Source organism: Lynx canadensis, chromosome D2, assembly GCF_007474595.2.
Source record: "Lynx canadensis isolate LIC74 chromosome D2, mLynCan4.pri.v2, whole genome shotgun sequence".
Lineage (NCBI taxonomy): Eukaryota > Metazoa > Chordata > Mammalia > Carnivora > Felidae > Lynx > Lynx canadensis.
Genome location: NC_044313.2, coordinates 74186774 through 74205697, shown reverse-complemented (window position 1 = coordinate 74205697; position 18924 = coordinate 74186774). Strand labels below are relative to the sequence as shown.

The 18924-nt window shown below is 38.2% G+C and overlaps 1 protein-coding gene across 4 annotated transcripts in view; it reads left to right on the top strand.

Annotated features, from left to right (window-relative positions):
• The window catches only part of LYST (lysosomal trafficking regulator), a 180080-nt gene that overhangs the window by 58116 nt on the left and 103040 nt on the right, over window positions 1-18924 (top strand). For all 4 annotated transcript variants that reach the window (XM_030335241.2, XM_032595256.1, XM_030335240.1 and 1 more), the window contains 6 exons: window positions 4540-4649; window positions 6475-6901; window positions 9590-9734; window positions 11368-11541; window positions 15338-15498; window positions 16849-17039. In XM_030335241.2, the coding sequence (XP_030191101.1) occupies window positions 4540-4649; window positions 6475-6901; window positions 9590-9734; window positions 11368-11541; window positions 15338-15498; window positions 16849-17039 (1208 nt within the window). The remainder of the gene's footprint in view (window positions 1-4539; window positions 4650-6474; window positions 6902-9589; window positions 9735-11367; window positions 11542-15337; window positions 15499-16848; window positions 17040-18924) is intronic.

Here is an 18924-nt window from a genome sequence, read left to right as displayed (position 1 = left end):
GGAGAAATCTAGATTTTAGTTGGGGAAGTATAACACGCATGAAACGTTAATTCAGGTTTGTCAGATGTTTCCTCATGATTAAATTCAAGTTACGCGTTTTTGGCAAATAGACCTCATAAGTTACGTGCCTTTTGCGTGTGCCGTATTGTGGTTTGTGTATCTGTATCTTATTACTGTGATGTTGACTTTGATCGCTTGGTTAAAGTGGTGTCTTGTTGAGTTTCTCCATTGTAAAGTTGCTGTTTACTGTGGTATTTGCCAAATAGCTATTTTCTATTCCCATTATTACTTCTATATTTATTAATTGGGATTGTACTGTAAAGAAAAGTTTTTCCTCTTCTTCCATTTACTTGTTTAGTGTATGGGTATGTTTATATTTATTGTGGTAGACACTTTATTGTGGATCCTTTTGAGCTGAAGACTTATTTCTAGCTTAGCTCTGAGAAATTCTATTATATTACCTTTTAATAACAGCTTTATTGAGATATAATTCATATACTACGCAGTTCACCCATTTAAAATATGCAGTTTAGTGTTTTTTAGTATATTCACAGTTATGCAACCATCACCACTTTTTTGCTATTCTGAATAACGCCATGAACACTCATGTACTAGTTTTCACATGGACATATGTTTTCATTTCTTTTGGGTCCAGTGGTAACTCTATGTATAACTAGATGAGGAACAGCCAGACTGTTTTCCAAAGTGGCTGACTTATTTTACATTCCCACCAGCAGAGTATGAGGATTCTTGTCTCTTCACATCCTTGCCAACACTTGTCATTACCTATGTTTTTGGCTATATCCATCCTAGTGGGTGTGACATGATATCTCATTGTGGTTTTGATTTGCATGTTTCTCATGGCTAATGTTGTTAGTCCTATTTTCTTGTGTTTATTGGCCATCTGTGTATCTTCCTTGGATATCTTTGGAGAGATTTCTATTCAGTCCTTTACCCATTTTTGTTTTGGATAATTTGTGGTTTTAATCATTGAATTGTAAGAGATTTCATGTATTCTAGGTAAAAACCCCTTATCAGAAGTGTGATTTGCACATATTTTCTCCCAGTCTTTGGCTTTATCTTTTCATGTTCTTGATGGTATACTTTGAAACACAAATTTTTTATTTTGATGAAGTCCAATTTATCTATTTTTGCATTTGTCACAATGCAAAATGCAATGCATTGCAATGCAATGCAAAATGCAATGCAATGCAATGCAAAATGACATTTTGGTGTCATATCTAGAAAGGTCTAACAGTCACAGAAATTTAGTATTTTTTTTTAATTTAAAAAATTTTTAAATTTTTATTTGAGAGAGACTGAGAGTGCACAAGATGGGGAGCAAGGCAGAGGTGGGGGAGAGAGAGAGAAACAGACAGACAGACAGACGTCTAAGCAGACCCCATGCTCAGCGCAGAGCCCAATGTGGGGCTCGATCCCACAACCCTGGGATCATGACCTGAGCCAAAATCAAGGCACCCTGAGACTTAGTATTTTTAAAAATAATTTTCTCCTCTCTGTGTTTTATGCTCTCTTCTTTTTTACATCCTAATTGTAATCTTAGGCCTTCTTGGATTGACTTTGCATTGTCTTAGCTTTCCTCTCACATTATCTACTTCTCTCTTTTTGTGCTGTGTTTTGGGAGATTTCTTCAATTCTATTCCAACCTTTTGTCCAATTTTTAATTTTGGCAATTATCTTTTAATATTTAAGAGCTTCTTTTTGTTCATTTGATTTTTGTTTATTCCATTTTCACATAAGGATAAAATATCTTCTTAAATATATCTGGATGTAGGGGCACCTGGATGGCTCAGTTGGTTGAACACCCACATATCTGGATGTATATCTGGATCTAGTAATTAACATCTTAGAAGGATATCTTTCCTACCCTAAATTATTTATGTTCTCTCTGGGGTCAGTTTATCAATTTGTCTTTTATATCTTGTTTTTTCTCTTCTATGTTGCTGATTCTCAAATATTTTTTGAACCTTTTATTGCCCATTTCTATTTAAGAAAGCCGTTGGAGCTAATGATGTAAAAGTAAATTTGTTTTCCTATTTGGCATCTTCCCTGAATGGGCAATCTGTTGACAATCCCTGATGACTGAAGTTCCCCAAATACCATAATAAGGAAATCTTTACTTTGGGGGGCCATTAGGGCCACTATTACCCCATAAGACATTCTGTGTACATTAGAAAAGTATTTCCTCCACACAGACGGCTTGTGAATAGTGTCTTCGTGCTAAGAAAAAGTCATCCCTTCATCCAGGCAACACAGCCCAATGCCAGGATGCATGGCTTGGTGAATAGCTTTTGGGTTTTATTTTAGTCCCTGTTTTCTCCCGTGATTAAGCTTTTTGGCCTGTCTGCAGACTGTACTTGTATAACTGGTAGCTCTGGTGCTAATGTTCCACTCTCCAACTCAGCTTTTGCCCGGCAATCCGTTGAGTTTCTTTCAAGAGTTATCAAGGTGTGGGCATAGAAGTCAAAGCTGAGCTACCTGTGCCCTATATTCAGGATCAAGGAGAGAGGTAGGTGCTTCCAGACAAACCTTGTATTAATCCCTGCATTTGTAGCCTCATTCTTCCTTCCTCTCCAGAATGTAGACAGACAGATTGGCTCCTCCTCCTCCTCTGAGCCCCTTTGTAATTCAGAGAGATTCTAGGCTGCAGCTTCTCTTATCTCTCTGCTCTTCCATCTTCAAGAAATGTTCTGAAGTCTGATGTGCTCCCAATGCCCACTGACTCCCCCCTTTTATTGCTGTTATGGATCTCTTTTCTTCTTGTAATTCTGTACTTTTAGTTCAGCAAGTTTTCCCTAGTAGACAAAGAAATATAAATATATATCTCTATCCCCTCATTTTGAACTGGTACCTGTCTGTGTTGAACTTAAAAAAAAGTCTAAGCACCTATATATACTTTATTTTGATCATATTACTTCTCCCCTTCCACCCCCCGTGATTATCTAACACTTTATTTGATAGTGTTTTTTAAAATCAGAATCCTAGTTAGGTTCATACGTTACAGTAAGTAGATATGTCTCAACTCTTTTCTTCTGTGGATGTCTACTCTCAGTCCTTGAATTTTGTTGCTGGCGTTGTTAAAGAAGCCAGGTCTTTTATCATGAGGCGTCTCCTGCATTCTGAGTTTTGGTGATTATGTCCCCGGGAGGTTGTTTAACATGATCCTTTCTCCCTTATATTTCCTTTCACTGGTAGTAAGACCTAGAAACCTAATCAAATTTAGGTTCCATTTTTTTTTTTTTTTTAACAAAGTGTTTTAATGTTTATTTATTTTTGAAGAGACAGAGACAGAACGTGAGCAGGGGAGGGGCAGAGAGAGAGGGAGACACAGATCCAAAGCAGGCTTCCGGCTCTGAGCTGTCAGCACATAGCCCAACGCGGGGCTCAAACTCACCAACTGTGAGATCATGACCTGAGCTGAAGTCGGTCACTTAACCAAGTGAGTCACCCAGGTGACCCTACTAGGTTCCATTTTTTGACCAGAATATTTTACAGGCAGGAGTCCGTGCCTCCAACCAGAGGCACATAATGTCTGGTCGTCTCTCTTGGGGAGGTGCTAGGAGCCATGGATGCTCATAGCCTAGGGACTGCAAAATGGTAACATGCTGTTATTTCATCTTCTTTGATAAACAGGAATACTTAAAGAAAACTTGCTGTCATCAACTATTTGGTTACCCAGAGATAGAGTTCATAAAGGAAAGGCAGGAGAAATACTTAATTATTTTCCTTTATTGACTAGTTTTCATAGTTCTTACTCTACAACCTTTCATGGGTTTGTGTTACAGGGTAAAGTCAGTGCTGTTTTAGTCTTGTTGCGTCAGTTCACTGCTTCTACAAAACATGATGCTTGCACGTGGCTTCTGTTCTCAGGTTGCACATCAGGATTATTTCTGGCATGTCTAAAATGGAGATAATATTTCATTTGTAGGAATTTTTTTGCTGAGGATTAGCTGAGATAATGCATGTAAACGTACTTTGAATACTAAAATGCGTGCTACAAAAATTAATCACTTTATTCTAAAAAGTTCTGTGAATTTATGTACTACCAATTATATTTTATTCTAAACCCCACAATGGAATAAAGAAAGCGTTCAAAATAGTTTGTGATATTTAATTATCTTCATAATCTTTAATATTTACACTTTTATCTATGTCATCTAATTAGAAAGTAATACTTAAACAGTTTCAAGATGAGAAGATAGCAGACTATTTTATGGTATTTAACAGTGTCAACTTACTTAACAAATATTGTATTAATTTATGCTTCTTTAAATAATACCTTTACTGGGAACTAACCAACCTTTAAGAAAAGTGGGGGTGGGGGGGTTGTCACTGGGTTGGTTGGTTTGCATTTAATCATATTGCTATTTTTTCAGCACATTTTTGGATTATTAGATTGTTTATAATCCACTGAAGATGTGAAACTAGTATTTGATCCCTTTCAGTGAAATTGTTTGTTCTGTGTCTTTAATTTTGTATTGGCTTTAATTTTTTCCCCCCTATCTTTCTTTAATTTAGCATGCCAAAGAGTATTGGTGGATCTTTTGGTATCTTTGATGAGCTCAAGAACGTGTTCGGAAGAGCTAACCCTTCTTTTGAGAATATTTCTGGAGAAATCTCCTTGTACAGTAAATATGCTATAATTTAATTTTTTTTCACAGATACCTAATAGGATATTTTAAAAACTATTTGGAAATCACTAAGCTCTCTCTTTTGTTGTGGTAATTATTATACAGTCAACTCCATGTTATGTGTGAGATTCTCAATCATTTTATTATTTGCCCACATTTTAACTGTTTCACTTCAGTTTTGGCTAACCAGCCTATCGTTGGGATCATAGTCCCATTACCTCATCCCACCCCCAGTTGTTGTGCTTAAGAAATGCCAAGTAATATTAATTACTAAAGAGAACTTAATTATGAGTAGTTGTTACCATTTTAAGGATTATCCTTTTTTTTTTTAGAAAATTAGTATCTACTCTTCAGGTATCTTGTATCACTTCTTTCCATTGGTGTAACTTAGTGACTTTTAGACTGTTCTTTGCTGAGAAACTCATTTTTATAATGAGACCTTGACTGGAAGCATATGCAAATCAAACAGAAAACCTGGGAGCTACTTTCCGTGACGCAAGATTAAATGTCACTGAGCCCTGCCCATTTCCCCACCTTACTCCCGCTTGTGGACCCTGAGAGGACTCTATGGAGCACAAGGTTAAAAACCACTGATGTAGACATTTGGTGACTGTAGTTTGGAGTGTTTCTTTTTTAAAACATTTTTAAATGTTTATTCATTTTTGAGAGACAGAGAGAGAGAGACAGAGAGGCAGAGCATGTAAGTAAGGGAGTGGCACAGAGAGAGGGAGACACAGAATCCGAAGCAGGCTCCAGGCTCTGAGCTGTCAGCACAGAGCCTGACATGGGCTCGAGCCCACAAACCTTGAGATCATGACCTGAATCAAAATCGGACACTTAACCCACTGAGCCACCCAGGCACCCCGAAATGTTTCTATTACTTTCCCTGAGTGCATTTCTCATCATCGTCGTCGTCATCATCATCATCATCATCATCATCGTCAATGTTAGCTGTTATTTTATGCATAGGGCATATAATTGGTAGGGCATTGTACTAGGTTACTCTTTTCTACTTTTTTACTTGTCTCCTTAGTCATTACTTTTCTTTTTAATTAGATGCTCGTTTCCTCTCTTGTCTCTTCTACAGTTCTACACTTCAGTTTAACAAAAAATTTGTAATTTATAAAGAAAACCTAAAAACACTTATTTTGTTTTACCAAAAGCAGATGAAAGAAAATTAATTTGATTAGGGAAAACTCATGTAAAGTAAGTTGGAAAGTAATTGAGCCACTCAATTTTATGAAGTCAGTCATGTTAGAAATATCATCCAGAAATCTGGAGAATTTGTCAGGTGTCTGGTTCTGTGCTTCACTTAAAAATAATTGAGAGACGGGCACCCAGGTGGCTCAGTCAGTTGAGTGTCCGACATTTGATTTTGGCTTGGGTCATGATCCAAGAAATCATGACATCAAGCCCCACATCAGGCTCTACGCTGAATGTGGAGCCTGCTTGGGATTCTCTCTTGCTGTTCCTCTGCCCCTCTCCCCTACCCATACTCTCTCTCTCTCTAAAAAAATAAATAAATAAAATAAAGTAAAATAAAAAGTAAAATTGAGAGAAACAACTATAGTATACTTAGAAATACATATCTTTCTTTGGTAGAAATGATTCCAGATATAATTACTGTAGTTAATTTCTTTTGTTTTTATTAAAAATTTTTTTTAGTTTATTTTTTGAGAGAGAGAGAGAGAGAGAGCAAGGAAGGAGCAGAGGGAGAGGGAGACAGAGAATCTGGCAGCACAGACTGTCATTTATAACCAGAATTTCAAAATTATTATGTACCTTAACATGATCCTGACGTTTTGTTTTGCTTTTTCTCTAGGAAGTTCTTCTTTTGGGTATTCTGAAAATTATTGAAAGCGACATTGCTATGAGCCCTTCACAGTATCTAACCTTCCCTTTACTGCATACGCCAAATTTAAGCAATGGCGTTTCATCACAAAGGAGTCCTGGGATTCTAAACAGTAAGGCCCTGGGATTATTACGAAGAGCACAGAGTTCGCAGAGCAGGAAAGAGGCCGACAGTGAAAGTTTCCCCCAGCGGCTGCTCTCCTCCTGGCACGTAGCCCCAGTCCACTTGCCGTTGCTGGGGCAGAACTGCTGGCCACACCTGTCAGAAGGGTTCAGCGTCTCACTGTGGTTTAGCGTGGAGTGCATCCACGAAGCGGAGAGTGCCATGGAGAAAGGAAAGAAGATGAAGAAAAGAAACAAATCCTTAATGTCGCGGGACAGTAGTTTGGATGGCGCAGGTATGATGTTCCCGCTGTTATCTGTTGTCTGTTTCACTGAGCTTTTTCATGTGGGCATTTGGGTTGGGCTGTAAGGATATGTGGATTTCTCACTGGCTCTGGACATGTTCTTCGTGCTAGGTGCCTTAGTGATGGCAGGCCCTGCCTCCCCAAAGCCTGGCTGGTGAGATAGCTTCAAAAACCCTACTTTCTTTTGTACTGTGGCCTTCGGGCTGGAGGTGGGGGCTGCGGCGGAGGGACCCCCACGTGTACAACTGCCGTGGGGGATCACCAGCCCCATTTCCTGCCTCTTTCCTGTTCCCATCACTGGATTAGGGTGATTCCTGGTGTGAGAGAAGTAAAGGAAGAAGCCCGAGAGCCACTCTTCTGTCCTTCTGTCCCCTTCTCCCCAGGCCCCAGGAGCCCCCATCTCATCTCCTTTCTCTCTCTTAGCTCAGCTCTCCTCCTCGCGCCACATCGTTCCGCAGTGCCCCTCTCCTAGTTCCTGTCACGTTGCGTTTGAGTGAGTCAGCCTTTCTCCACGGTTAGAATCATTTCCATTCCAGTACTTTCTATAACCGATCCAATCTCTGTTCTGCCGCCACGAAACTGGGTCTGGTTCCTCATATGACGAGGGCAGGAAGGACCTGTTCGTTAAAAAGCAGTTTATGGTGGTGAGAAGCCAAGCAGGTCGGCTAATTGTTAGGGTCCATGGGATGGATGAAATGACTAGATGAGACAGCTGGTTAGGGGTCACATGGAGGTCCTGGCCGCAGGGGCTCTTCACGGGGCAAAGCTGACGCATCCCACTGGCTCCCTGCTTCGGAACACTAGGCCTTCGGGCAAGGTCCTCCACCACTGACACTGGTAGAAAAGAAATCCTTAATGACGTTGTCAAGATGGGAGAGTGAGAAGTGTCACCTGATGTCCGCAGCTGGAACTCGGAATCCACTTCTCCAGACACATTTCCGTGTTGTTAGCATAGTGTACTTCTGCACTTTTGCGGGTTAGCCTAGGAAGCCAAACTTAAAACAAAACAAAACAAAAACAAATAGTTCTAGCATTTTCTTTTGTGAGTTGAACTTTGCCACTAAGGATTGATAGCTCTGCTGCTGCCCCATGTACACTGAGTGCTTTCTGTATGTGCATTACTTTGCCCCACTCTTTCTACTTACGTTTTCAATCTAATCTTCACAACAGTTCGGTAAGGTGAGTGCTCTCACTGTCCATATTCACAGATGATATGAAACGGCATGACCAGTTTATATAGCTGGTAAGTGATGGGGAGGGATTTAGACTCACCTATATTTAATTCAGAGCTTGAGCGCCACCCCTGTACTGTAAACTGTGCAGATCTCTTTCTCAGATTTAAGTGGGGGCAATCACAGTGCAGACAGTCTCTGATAAAATGAAATAAGTATACACAATGACCTGAGAAAAAGTGGAGTAGTGGGCAATTAAAAAAATTTTTTTTATTGTAGAAATATGTTAGGAGACATATATTTTAGAATGACAATTCTGCATAAACATTAAAAAAGAACATTTAAAAATAGTATATATACCAAAATTTTGAAGGGAGAGATGAAGAAGATATTATAGTGATGACACATCCTTTGCCCTAAACCAACTTTGTGACCTTGAGCAAGTTACTTAATCTCTCAGCACCTCAATTCTGTCACCCTCTAAATGGGGACAATAAAATTTACCTCAGAAGATTGTTGTATTAACTATTTGTTATATTTCTACTTTACAGTAGCTGGGTACACACTGGTTTCTGTTCTGGTCTTTTATTTATGCGTCAGATTTGATATGGAAACATTAGTAGCACATCAGATGTGAATTCTCTATACATCTCGTATCTTGGGCAATAGTCCTCAAAATAATGAATTTAGGGGGAATATTCTTAAAAATTGGTGGTGTTTATACTTGTTGGAAAATGGCAACAAATATATAAGCAGTCTAATAGCTGGTAGTGTTCATCTTTTCTGAAAGTCTGAGCCCTTGGACATGCATTTTGTATTTTGGTGCATCTTCATTAACATAGCTCTATGTGAAGTCAGGCAGTGTAGTAACAGTGTAGATGGCTTGAGGATTCAGTGTGGTGAGAAACCACTTGAAGTCAAGATGAATAACCAGATAGCCCAAAGCATATGGCATTACCTTAGCTTGCCTTAGAATAACATTTTAGAGTTTCAGAATCACTTAGCAATTATATGCAAAGATGATTCATCAGGGAGTCTAAACAAAGAATATATTCAAACAGCACGATTTTTCAAAAATCAATTTTTTTTTTAAATCATGCTATTGTAATAATTATAGGATGATTTTTGGTCGTGCCTGTGACAATGGTGTGTGCTCTGTGGGCCAGGGTCTGTAATGTCAGAGTGACCGAATCCAATCAATAAGAGAAATGTGGCATGGTTTGTAATAGGTCACCACAGTGACATCACAATGATCTGTTCATTCCCACAATTAGCCCTTAATTATCGTATATTTTGAAGACTTTAATAACTTCCAGTGTACCCAGTTACTGTCTTCGCTCCTGGTGCTTTTTTGGAATTAACATCTCAAGTTTGGGAATATTGTTTGGAACATCCAGGTAAATAATTTACTGCAAATGAACAACCATGCTTTGTATTCTTTTAAATTCACGTTTCCCCGCATTTTATCAACTGCTTTACTGATTATTCTAACGTCTTTTTATCATAGAGAACAACAGACTGGAAGGTGCCGAGTACATAAATCCTGGTGAAAAGCTCATAGAAGAAGGATGTATTCATATGATTTCCTTGGGATCCAAAGCTCTGATGATGCAAGTGTGGGCTGATGCCCGCAATGGCACTTTTATCTTCCGGTATCGATTATCCTCAACCCCCTGCGAATAGATAGCATATTTAAATAATTTAGATGAGACATTGATGTGAAATCTAATAAAGATAATTACAGCAAATCAGAAAACTGTTTTTAAAAAGATACATTCTAACAAGTATTAATACCACCTCTGTAACAATATATTATTCTATCCAAAAATCTATAACTAAACTCTGAAAGTAGATTATGTTAATTCTCTATTAGATTTTAGACCAATGCTCACTGAAGTCTTATCTATGGAAATATTCTATCAGATTGCAATCACCTTAAGATGTTATTATCAGACAGCTGGTTTCCATGCAGATTATATGTTTAATAGCCATTACCTGATAAACTTCAATTCTTCTTGCAGTCTTGTCTTTTTTTCCTACCTCTTTTGTTAACTGGTATACAAATCTTTTAGTTGGATTGAATGAGTATGATACAATTTTTATAAAACTTTAAACAAAAATACGGTATTTAGAGGATATATGCTTTTTGTTATAAAGGTTACTTGGTATTTTGTATGCATTATATCCTAATTCTCTCAGCAATCCCTCCAAGTAGGATAGACCCCTAGTACATCTTGGCATTTAGACATTTATCTACAACATGTATTAATTTTTGTATGAACCAAAAATTACACTGTAATTTCTAAAAGGGCAATGACTGTATAAATAGTAACAATACAGGGGCACCTGGGTGGCTCAGTTAAGTGTCCCACTCTTGGTTTCGGCTCAGGTCATGATCTCACGGTTTGTGAGTTCGAGCCCCACATCAGGCTCCGTGCTGACAGTGCGGAGCCTGCTTGGGATTCTCTCTCTCCCCCTCTCTCTTTGCCCCTCTCCTGCTTGCTCTGTCTCTCTCAAAAATAAATAAAGTAAAACATTTAATAAATAGTAACAATACATTTTTTTTTCAAATTGAATTTTGAAAATTAATGCCTAAATTATTCACACCAGCAAATGAGCTTCATCTATTTTAGTTCGTGAATTGAGGTAATAATATAATAAAATAACTAAGCAGATTTTATGGTGTAAAACAAAGACCTACTGACTTTTCAAATTAGTTTAAAAATAGAACCGGGGCACCTCGGTGGCCTAGTTAGTTAAGCCTCCAACTTCAACTCAGGTCATGAGCTCATGGTTCATGGGTTCGAACCTTGGCATTGGGCTCTGTGCTGACAGCCCAGAGCCTGGAGCCTGCTTGGGATTCTGTGCCTCCCTCTCTGTCCCTCCCTGGCTCGTGCTCAGTCTCTCTCTGTCTCTCAAAAATAAACATTAAAAAAAAAAAATAGAACTGATTTTTGGGGCACCTGGGTGGCTCAGTCAGATGAGTGTCTGACTCTTGATGTCAGCCCAGGTCATGATCTCATGGTTTGTGAGACTAAGCTCACATCGGGCTCTGCAATGACAGTGCAGAGCCTGCTTGGGATTCTCTCTCTCCCTCTCTCTCTGCCTCTCCCCTGCTGTGTGCTCGCTCTCTCTCTCTCTCTCTCAAAATAAATAAACTTTAGAAAAAATAGAACTGATTTTTAATCTAATTCAAATACCTGGAATTATAGCTATTAGACATTTATTAAATATTGAGATCAGAAATTTCATGTTTTCAGCCTATACTTTTTCTCTTTTTTGTAGTATGTGCATGGATTCAAACGATGACATGAAAGCTATTTTACTGGCACAGGTTGAATCACAGGAGAATATTTTCGTCCCCAGCAAATGGCAACACTTGGTCCTCACCTACCTACAGCAGCCCCAAGGGAAGAAGAATAACCATGGGAAAATCTCCATATGGATCTCTGGGCAGAGGTAGGAAACGTTTTTAGTAAATACTTACTAACTTCCATTAAAATTTTAAGTTTAGTTTGTCATAGCTTCTGAAGCAGATCACAGGAAACTATAGATACGATGTGCTGTATGTTAATGCAGGAGTCTATGTCAGAGTCGGATACTTTTTCCTGTGTATCACTTTAATACAAAATTAATCTCTCATGCAAGTTAATACTTGGGTTTGAGGGAACATGCAGAAAACTGACATTTAGACGTTTATATAGAATATATGATAGATCAAGGAACAGAACCTATAGTTTGGTCTTTCATGCCTACAAATTTATAAAATGAATCCACAAGGAATTATTTCAATTAAGTGGATAATAAGGCTAAGACCTAAATTAAGTCAGGGTTTCAAAAGAAATTAGAATGACCGGAGCAAAATTTAAGCTAGTGTGTATCAGGTAATAGATTAAAATGGGGTCCTAGAACATGCCATGTGATAGATTCAGGTATACTGTGTGATTTTTACCGACCAGGAGAATTGTGGGTCAAGTTAATAAGAGTTGTGTTCTGGAATATCTTAATGTAAAATAAGCCAGGGAGAACTATAAAGTATCTTGGATTTGTAAGAGTTGCGAAGTATTTTATGAATGAAGTAACCATGAAAGGGGATACAGAATTGGATAGTGGCGCAGCATGGGACAGGATCAAGCTGGCTGGAAGGAAGAGTCTGAGTTCAGTAATGAGAAAGAAAAGCAATGGGTATGGTCATGCTACCTGATAGGCAAGTTATGCATGTCAAGATGAGGAGGCTAGATTTAATCGCATGGACTATAAAATATTTCATACCTGTTATGTTGCATACCTTTTGCTAGGTGCCTTACATGCATTATCTCCCAGTTCTCTTAAAAATCCCTCGAAGTAGATGAGACCACAGAAATAACATATGCCCTTAGCATAAATGAGCCTATTCTTATTCATTCATTTGTTCATCCATTAAATATTTATTGAGGAATTGCCGTGTGCCCAGCGTGCTTGTATCAGGCCTGAGGGCAATGGTAAACAAGACTTGGCACTGAGAATAAACTGAGGGTTGATGGGGCGGGGGGGAGTGGGAAGGAGGGGAAAGTGGATGATGGGCATTGAGGAGGGCACCTGCTGGGATGAGCACTGGGTGTTGTATGGAAACCAATTTGACAATAAATTTCATATAAAAAAAAAAAAAGACTTGGGTTCCATGCCTTCTTGGAACTCACAGTCTAATGGGGAAGCAGACAAGGAGCAAACACAATGAAATGATTATATCCAAATCATGACAGATACTGTGGAGGTAACAAACAGGTCCCCAGACAGAAAATATCAGGTTTGCTACGTAAAAGGTAGATCAGGGAAGGCGTCTTTGGGAAAGGATTATTTAAGCTGAGACCCCGAGGGGAGACGGGACGTGCTCTGGGCAGGGGAGAGGCAGAGCCTTCCAGGCAGAGGGGAAGGCCCGTGGAAGCCAAGGGAAAGCTGTGTGCTGGCTCATTGCTGGAAGGGAGGCTGTCAAGTTGACTGCTTAGAGCTGTCCAGCCTCAATGCCAGAGGAAGGCAGAGGACAGGGGGCTTGTGAGTGGCTTTAGGGGAGTCCCTCCCCAGGGTCCACCACAGGAAAGAGCAGGCTTTGGGAACAAAACCAGGGCTTCAGTTTTTGTTTATTCATTTCAAAAAATTCATGAAAATATGTCATTGAAGCTTCCATATTCTAAATAAAATATTTTCTGAGGAGTTCTCAGACTTTAACCAATTAGTAAAATTTTTTTTCAGAACCTTGAGTTAGGTCGGTTGGAGTTGGGGACAGGGCTGTGCATAGCGAGCCTCTTTCTCATGGACCCTCTCCTCATTTCACGAGCTCTCAACATGTGCCAGGAACTGTATGAAACGCTTCACACGGATGACCTCATTTGGTCCTCCTGACAACACTAGGAAGAAAGTATATTGTTTTCTCTATGTTACATGTGAGGCAATTGAGAGAGACCCAGAGCGGGTAAAGTCATGCCACAAGTATGGGGTACAGCTGAAACCTGAACCCAGATACAGCCCATGCCTTAGAACCCTGTGTTTTGCCACCCCAACAACCTTTTTCTGAATCAGACCACCTGACAGGTATAGGAGTCATAAACTAACTAGACATGTTCAGAATGAGGGTTTAGATGTTCATTGTGGATGGTTGGTGAGCATAGTCAATTCATATATTTCTACATTACTTTGAAGGAATTTTTTTTTGCCATTGGTACAAAGTGATGATTTCATCTGTTAAGAGAGCAACGAGCAAGTGACCAAGGACGAATATATTATTCTGTTGATTTAAACTTGGCACTTTCTGAATTAATAGAATAATTTCTATAAATAATGTATTTCAGGAGAACATTTTAATAGTATGTAACACTGAAAACAAATTATTAATAGTTTATATTCTTATTTAATGAACAGCACACAAATGTGGTAGGAATATATGGCACATAGTAGGTACTTAACATTTGTTGAATTCATCTTGCAAAGTGTTCTTTACCCTTAAAAACTGTATTAAGTCATACTGCCAATAGGTGGCAATAGTGTTTCGGTCACGGCCATGTATTTGGTTCAAGAAAGATGCATGCAATCTGGAAATGATCTCACTGTATTGCTGTATGTCTGTTATACCTCAATAAAAAAAAGTTATCTCACATTTTTATCAGAAAATATTTCTATTAAAATAGTTACATTTTTATGTTAAATATGAAACAGAAAGCCTTAGGGAAAAGTTTTTAAATTTAAATAAATTGACATACCAACATAGAATTTCTTGGTAAATTCTATGAACATTAGCATATTCTAAGTCTTTATCTTATTCACAAACTTTGCCTTTATAAGTTACCTTCATTATCTTTATTTATTTATTTTTTTTAATTTTTTTTTTTTAATGTTTATTTATTTTTGAGACAGAGAGAGACACAGCATGAGCAGGGAAGGGGCAGAGAGAGAGGGAGACACAGAATGTGAAGCAGGCTCCAGGCTCTGAGCTGTCAGCACAGAGCCCGACGCGGGGCTCGAACTCACGAACTGTGAGATCGTGAGCTGAAGTCGGATGCCCAACCGACTGAGCCACCCAGGCGCCCCCCTTCATTATCTTTATATGCAGCTTAAAATATTCCCCCAAAAGGGGTAGAACTTGGCACTCCGGACTTCCAACTGGATGATGAAATCCTCTCGTCGTGTGTGTCTCTCTTTGAGGAAGTGTCAGTTTACTTTTTCCTACTCTGTTTTTTGTAAGGATTCCTGTAAATACAACAGACTAACCCAAACTCTATGACTGAGCATTGAAAAAATAGAAAATGCAGAAAAGCATTGCATTTCAGTGGCTAGTCAGAACCAAACCTTGAGAAATGATACTCCTTTTCTGAGTAGTCTTTGATGGCTTCATAGAAGGTGATGTTTTAGGAATGGTTTACCAAGGTGGGAGACTTCTTGGTAAAATTAGGGGGAGGTGGTTGGTTTGTATTTGTAAACCAGGAAGGCGCATGTGCAGAGGTCGAATGGCAAAGAAAACTTGCCTCAGGTGTCCGGTCCCTCCTCCCATGGCCTGCTGCGGGGCCATCAGGCATGTCTGTTCTACTCCCCTCTTTCTGGAATTTGTGTACTGCTAGCACTGGGGACCAGGAGACAGCAGAATCCACTCTCTTTTTCCCCATCACCAACTGTTTGATACTGAACCGAGAACATTGTTCAAGAACTTCCCATTATTAAACATTTATGCTTTTAAACTATTCAAGTCCTCACTGAAGTAATTGATTTAACTTTGTTTTTAACACAGGAAACCTGATGTTACTTTGGACTTTATGCTTCCGAGAAGAACAAGCTTGTCATCTGATAGCAATAAAACATTTTGCATGATTGGCCACTGTTCATCATCCCAAGAAGAGTTTTTGCAATTGGCTGGAAAATGGGACCTGGGAAATTTACTCCTCTTCAACGGTATACTTTTTTCCTTCAAAGCGTTTCCAGTTTCTTCTTTCAGTTAACAAGTATTAAACTAGTAAATTATCCTGGATAATAATCCAGGGTATTAATCCCTATTCCTTCACTTGTACTTAGTAAGTATTACATTTCCTAGATACCAAGATGCACTTCTAAAATATTTCAACATTTTTATAATATAGATGTTTCTTAGAATTGATATATATGTTTAATGCAGGGGTGTACGTCATACCTCCTACCAGCCTCCCCCAAAAGGGAAGCGCATATCAAATCAATTTTGTTTTATAATCTAGGAAAATACAGTATTGACAAGTAAACTTAGAATGATTATCTCTCTTACTTATAATTTTAGTATATTCTTTTTTTTTTTTTTTTTAATTTTTTTTTTTCAACGTTTATTTATTTTTGGGACAGAGAGAGACAGAGCATGAATGGGGGAGGGGCAGAGAGAGAGGGAGACACAGAATCGGAAACAGGCTCCAGGCTCTGAGCCATCAGCCCAGAGCCTGACACGGGGCTCGAACTCCCGGACCGTGAGATCGTGACCTGGCTGAAGTCGGACGCTTAACCGACTGCGCCACCCAGGCGCCCCAGTATATTCTTTTTTTTAATATTCTTAATGTTTATTTTTGTGAGAGAGAGAGAGAGACAGAATACGAGTGGGGGAGGGGCAGAGAGCAAAGGAGACACAGAATCCAAAGCAGGCTCCAGGCTCTGAGTAGTCAGCACAGAGCCCGATACAGGGCTCGAACCCATGGACCATGAGATCATGACCCAAGCCAAAGGCAGATGCTTAACCAACTGAGCCACCCAGGCAGCCCAATTTTAGTATATTCTGTAAGAATATCAAATTTTAGGGGAAAAAAGAAATATATGATTTAAAAATATATATCACTAAAAAACTTAAAAATAAAAATAAAAAATGTATATCACTAAACCTGGCACATAATAGCATTCAGGCAGCGTTTATTGAATAGATAGAAGAATGGAGGAATGAGATATCAATTCATATTTATTTCAAAAAGGAATTTACTGAAGTATGGTTTCCATTTATTTAAAAAAGGCAAAACAAAACCAAAGTAACTGTTTTCTATCTGAAGGAAAAAATAGAAATTTTATTATTTTATTTTATCACAAGCTTCACAGTTAACTTTATGTGTATTAATTCATTTCCCGTCCATACTTGGCATAGGTTATTTGCTCATGACACCAATTTGGAATGTGCGACTTTATTAATTTTATAGAGATAAAAGAATCTGACAAAAATAACTAACTCTTGATTTCTTGCTTTTTATGAAAAATTCTGGTTGGAGTATGATAAATAAATAACTTTATTTTCTTGTTCAGGAGCTAAGATTGATTCACAAGAGGCCTTTTATCTATATGCTTGTGGACCCAACCATACATCTATAATGCCATGTAAATATGGCAAGCCTGCGAATGACTTCTCCAAATATATTAATAAGGACATTTTGCAATGTGAAAAAATCAGAGAACTTTTTATGACCAAGAAGGAAGTGGACATTGGTCTCTTAATTGTAAGTTTTCATTTCATAAGTTTAAACTTTTTAGTAACTGATAATTCATGGTTATAAAATGTATACTTAGCTATGAATTAGATTTCTAAAGTTTCTCTTCTTTCTTACTCAACATTTTCTTTCCTTAAGAACATGTTTCTTTCTTAAAAAAAAAAAAAAAAAAGCAACCTGAAATACTCAGAATTTGTTTTCGGGTTTCAAATGTTTATTCCCTTTTCCTTAGAACTATATTTCCATACGAAGCATTAGTTTAGTTTATACGTACTAATCATTCAAGAAAAATGTTTATGATATGGTGAAAATATAACATCTGTTAGCGTAAAAAATATTGCTCATTACATTTCATTTCCATACTTATAAATAAGTAGTAATTTTTATTGATAGTATTATTTTTATTTATAAATATTCCGATTTTAAAATATTTATTCTTTGATATCAGTAACAACCAGGAATTTTGCTTGCAAAATATTGCTGACTCTGGTTATATGAGACTCTCATGTTGTTTTTTTATACACTATTGTAATTTTTTGCTCAAGTGTATAGTTCAGGAGTTTGTGGTAGATATTTTTCATTATAGCAACTAGAAAGCTGAGCCTTCATAGTCTTAGAAGATCTACTAAAAACTGGTAGATCTGGCCATGAAACTGGGTTCCTTCTCTTGCTTCTTATGAGAGGCACAGTTATAGGTCAGAGATTTTACTTGAAGGAGACTACTAGTTTGGAATGTATTTTGTTGTTGTTGTTGTTGTTGCTGTTGTTAATGAGATGTGTATTGCGCAATCAAAATAAATTGTATTTTAAAGCTGTAACATTTGACTAAAGGAAAGGAGAAGTTCTAGCATAGATATTTTGTAAAATACATGTTAAGTCTTAAGTGGTGTTAAATATGTAACTGTGGTAAAGCGGATAGAGAGTAGATACGTATGGAATTTGACTTATGATCTGATATTGTGTATACAATAGTTTTCTCCCTAAGAAGTATCCAAAAAGGGGGGTTGGGAGCATTTGGGCTGTCCATTATGATTGGGTGATGGCCAGGGATGCTACATGTTCTGCAATGCAAAGGCAGTATTATATAGAGCACAGAATTATCCTACCCCAAATGTGTCACCATTAAGAAAACATGCTTTAGGGAAATGTTTCTCAAACCTAAGCGTACAGCAGAGTCACCCAGAGGATTTATTAAAACACAAGTTGCTGGGCCAGACTTTTGGATTCAGGGGTCAGAAGTGTGGCCCAAGCAATTTGCATTTTTAACAAATCCCAGAAGATGCTGTTGGCTGCTGCTTGCTGGTTCAGGACCACACGTTGAGAATCTATGCTTTAGGCAGACCAAGGAGTTACACAACCAGTGTTTGTTCAAATAATAATTTTAACTCTCTAGTTTTTGGTTAATCCATTTGTTTTCACACACACACACACACACACACACACACACACACACACACACACATTTCCTTAATCCTTTTATTTTGCTTGAAAAGAATATATTGAAGTCATAAGATTTAACATAAATTATCACAAATGAAAATTCTAAGGATTTGATGCGACAACTCTTCTTAGAAAGCAAATTTTTAAGCCTGATTTAGTAATTTGGGGATTATGAGTTCATGAGCGAAAAGTCTGGCAAGCCGCTGGTGCCAGGTGGGAGTTGTTTCACGTAGATGAACGTTTGTCAGCTTTCTGTTGAAAACTACTGCAGGTTTAAGATTTTGTTTTACCCAGCATATCATATACAATAGACCGTGTTGTCACTTTAGTTGGTATGCAAATATGCTAGATGATGTCTGGATGAAATTGTGTTTAAGTTTAAATCGCCATGGGGCGCCTGGGTGGCGCAGTCGGTTAAGCGTCCGACTTCAGCCAGGTCACGATCTCGCGGTCC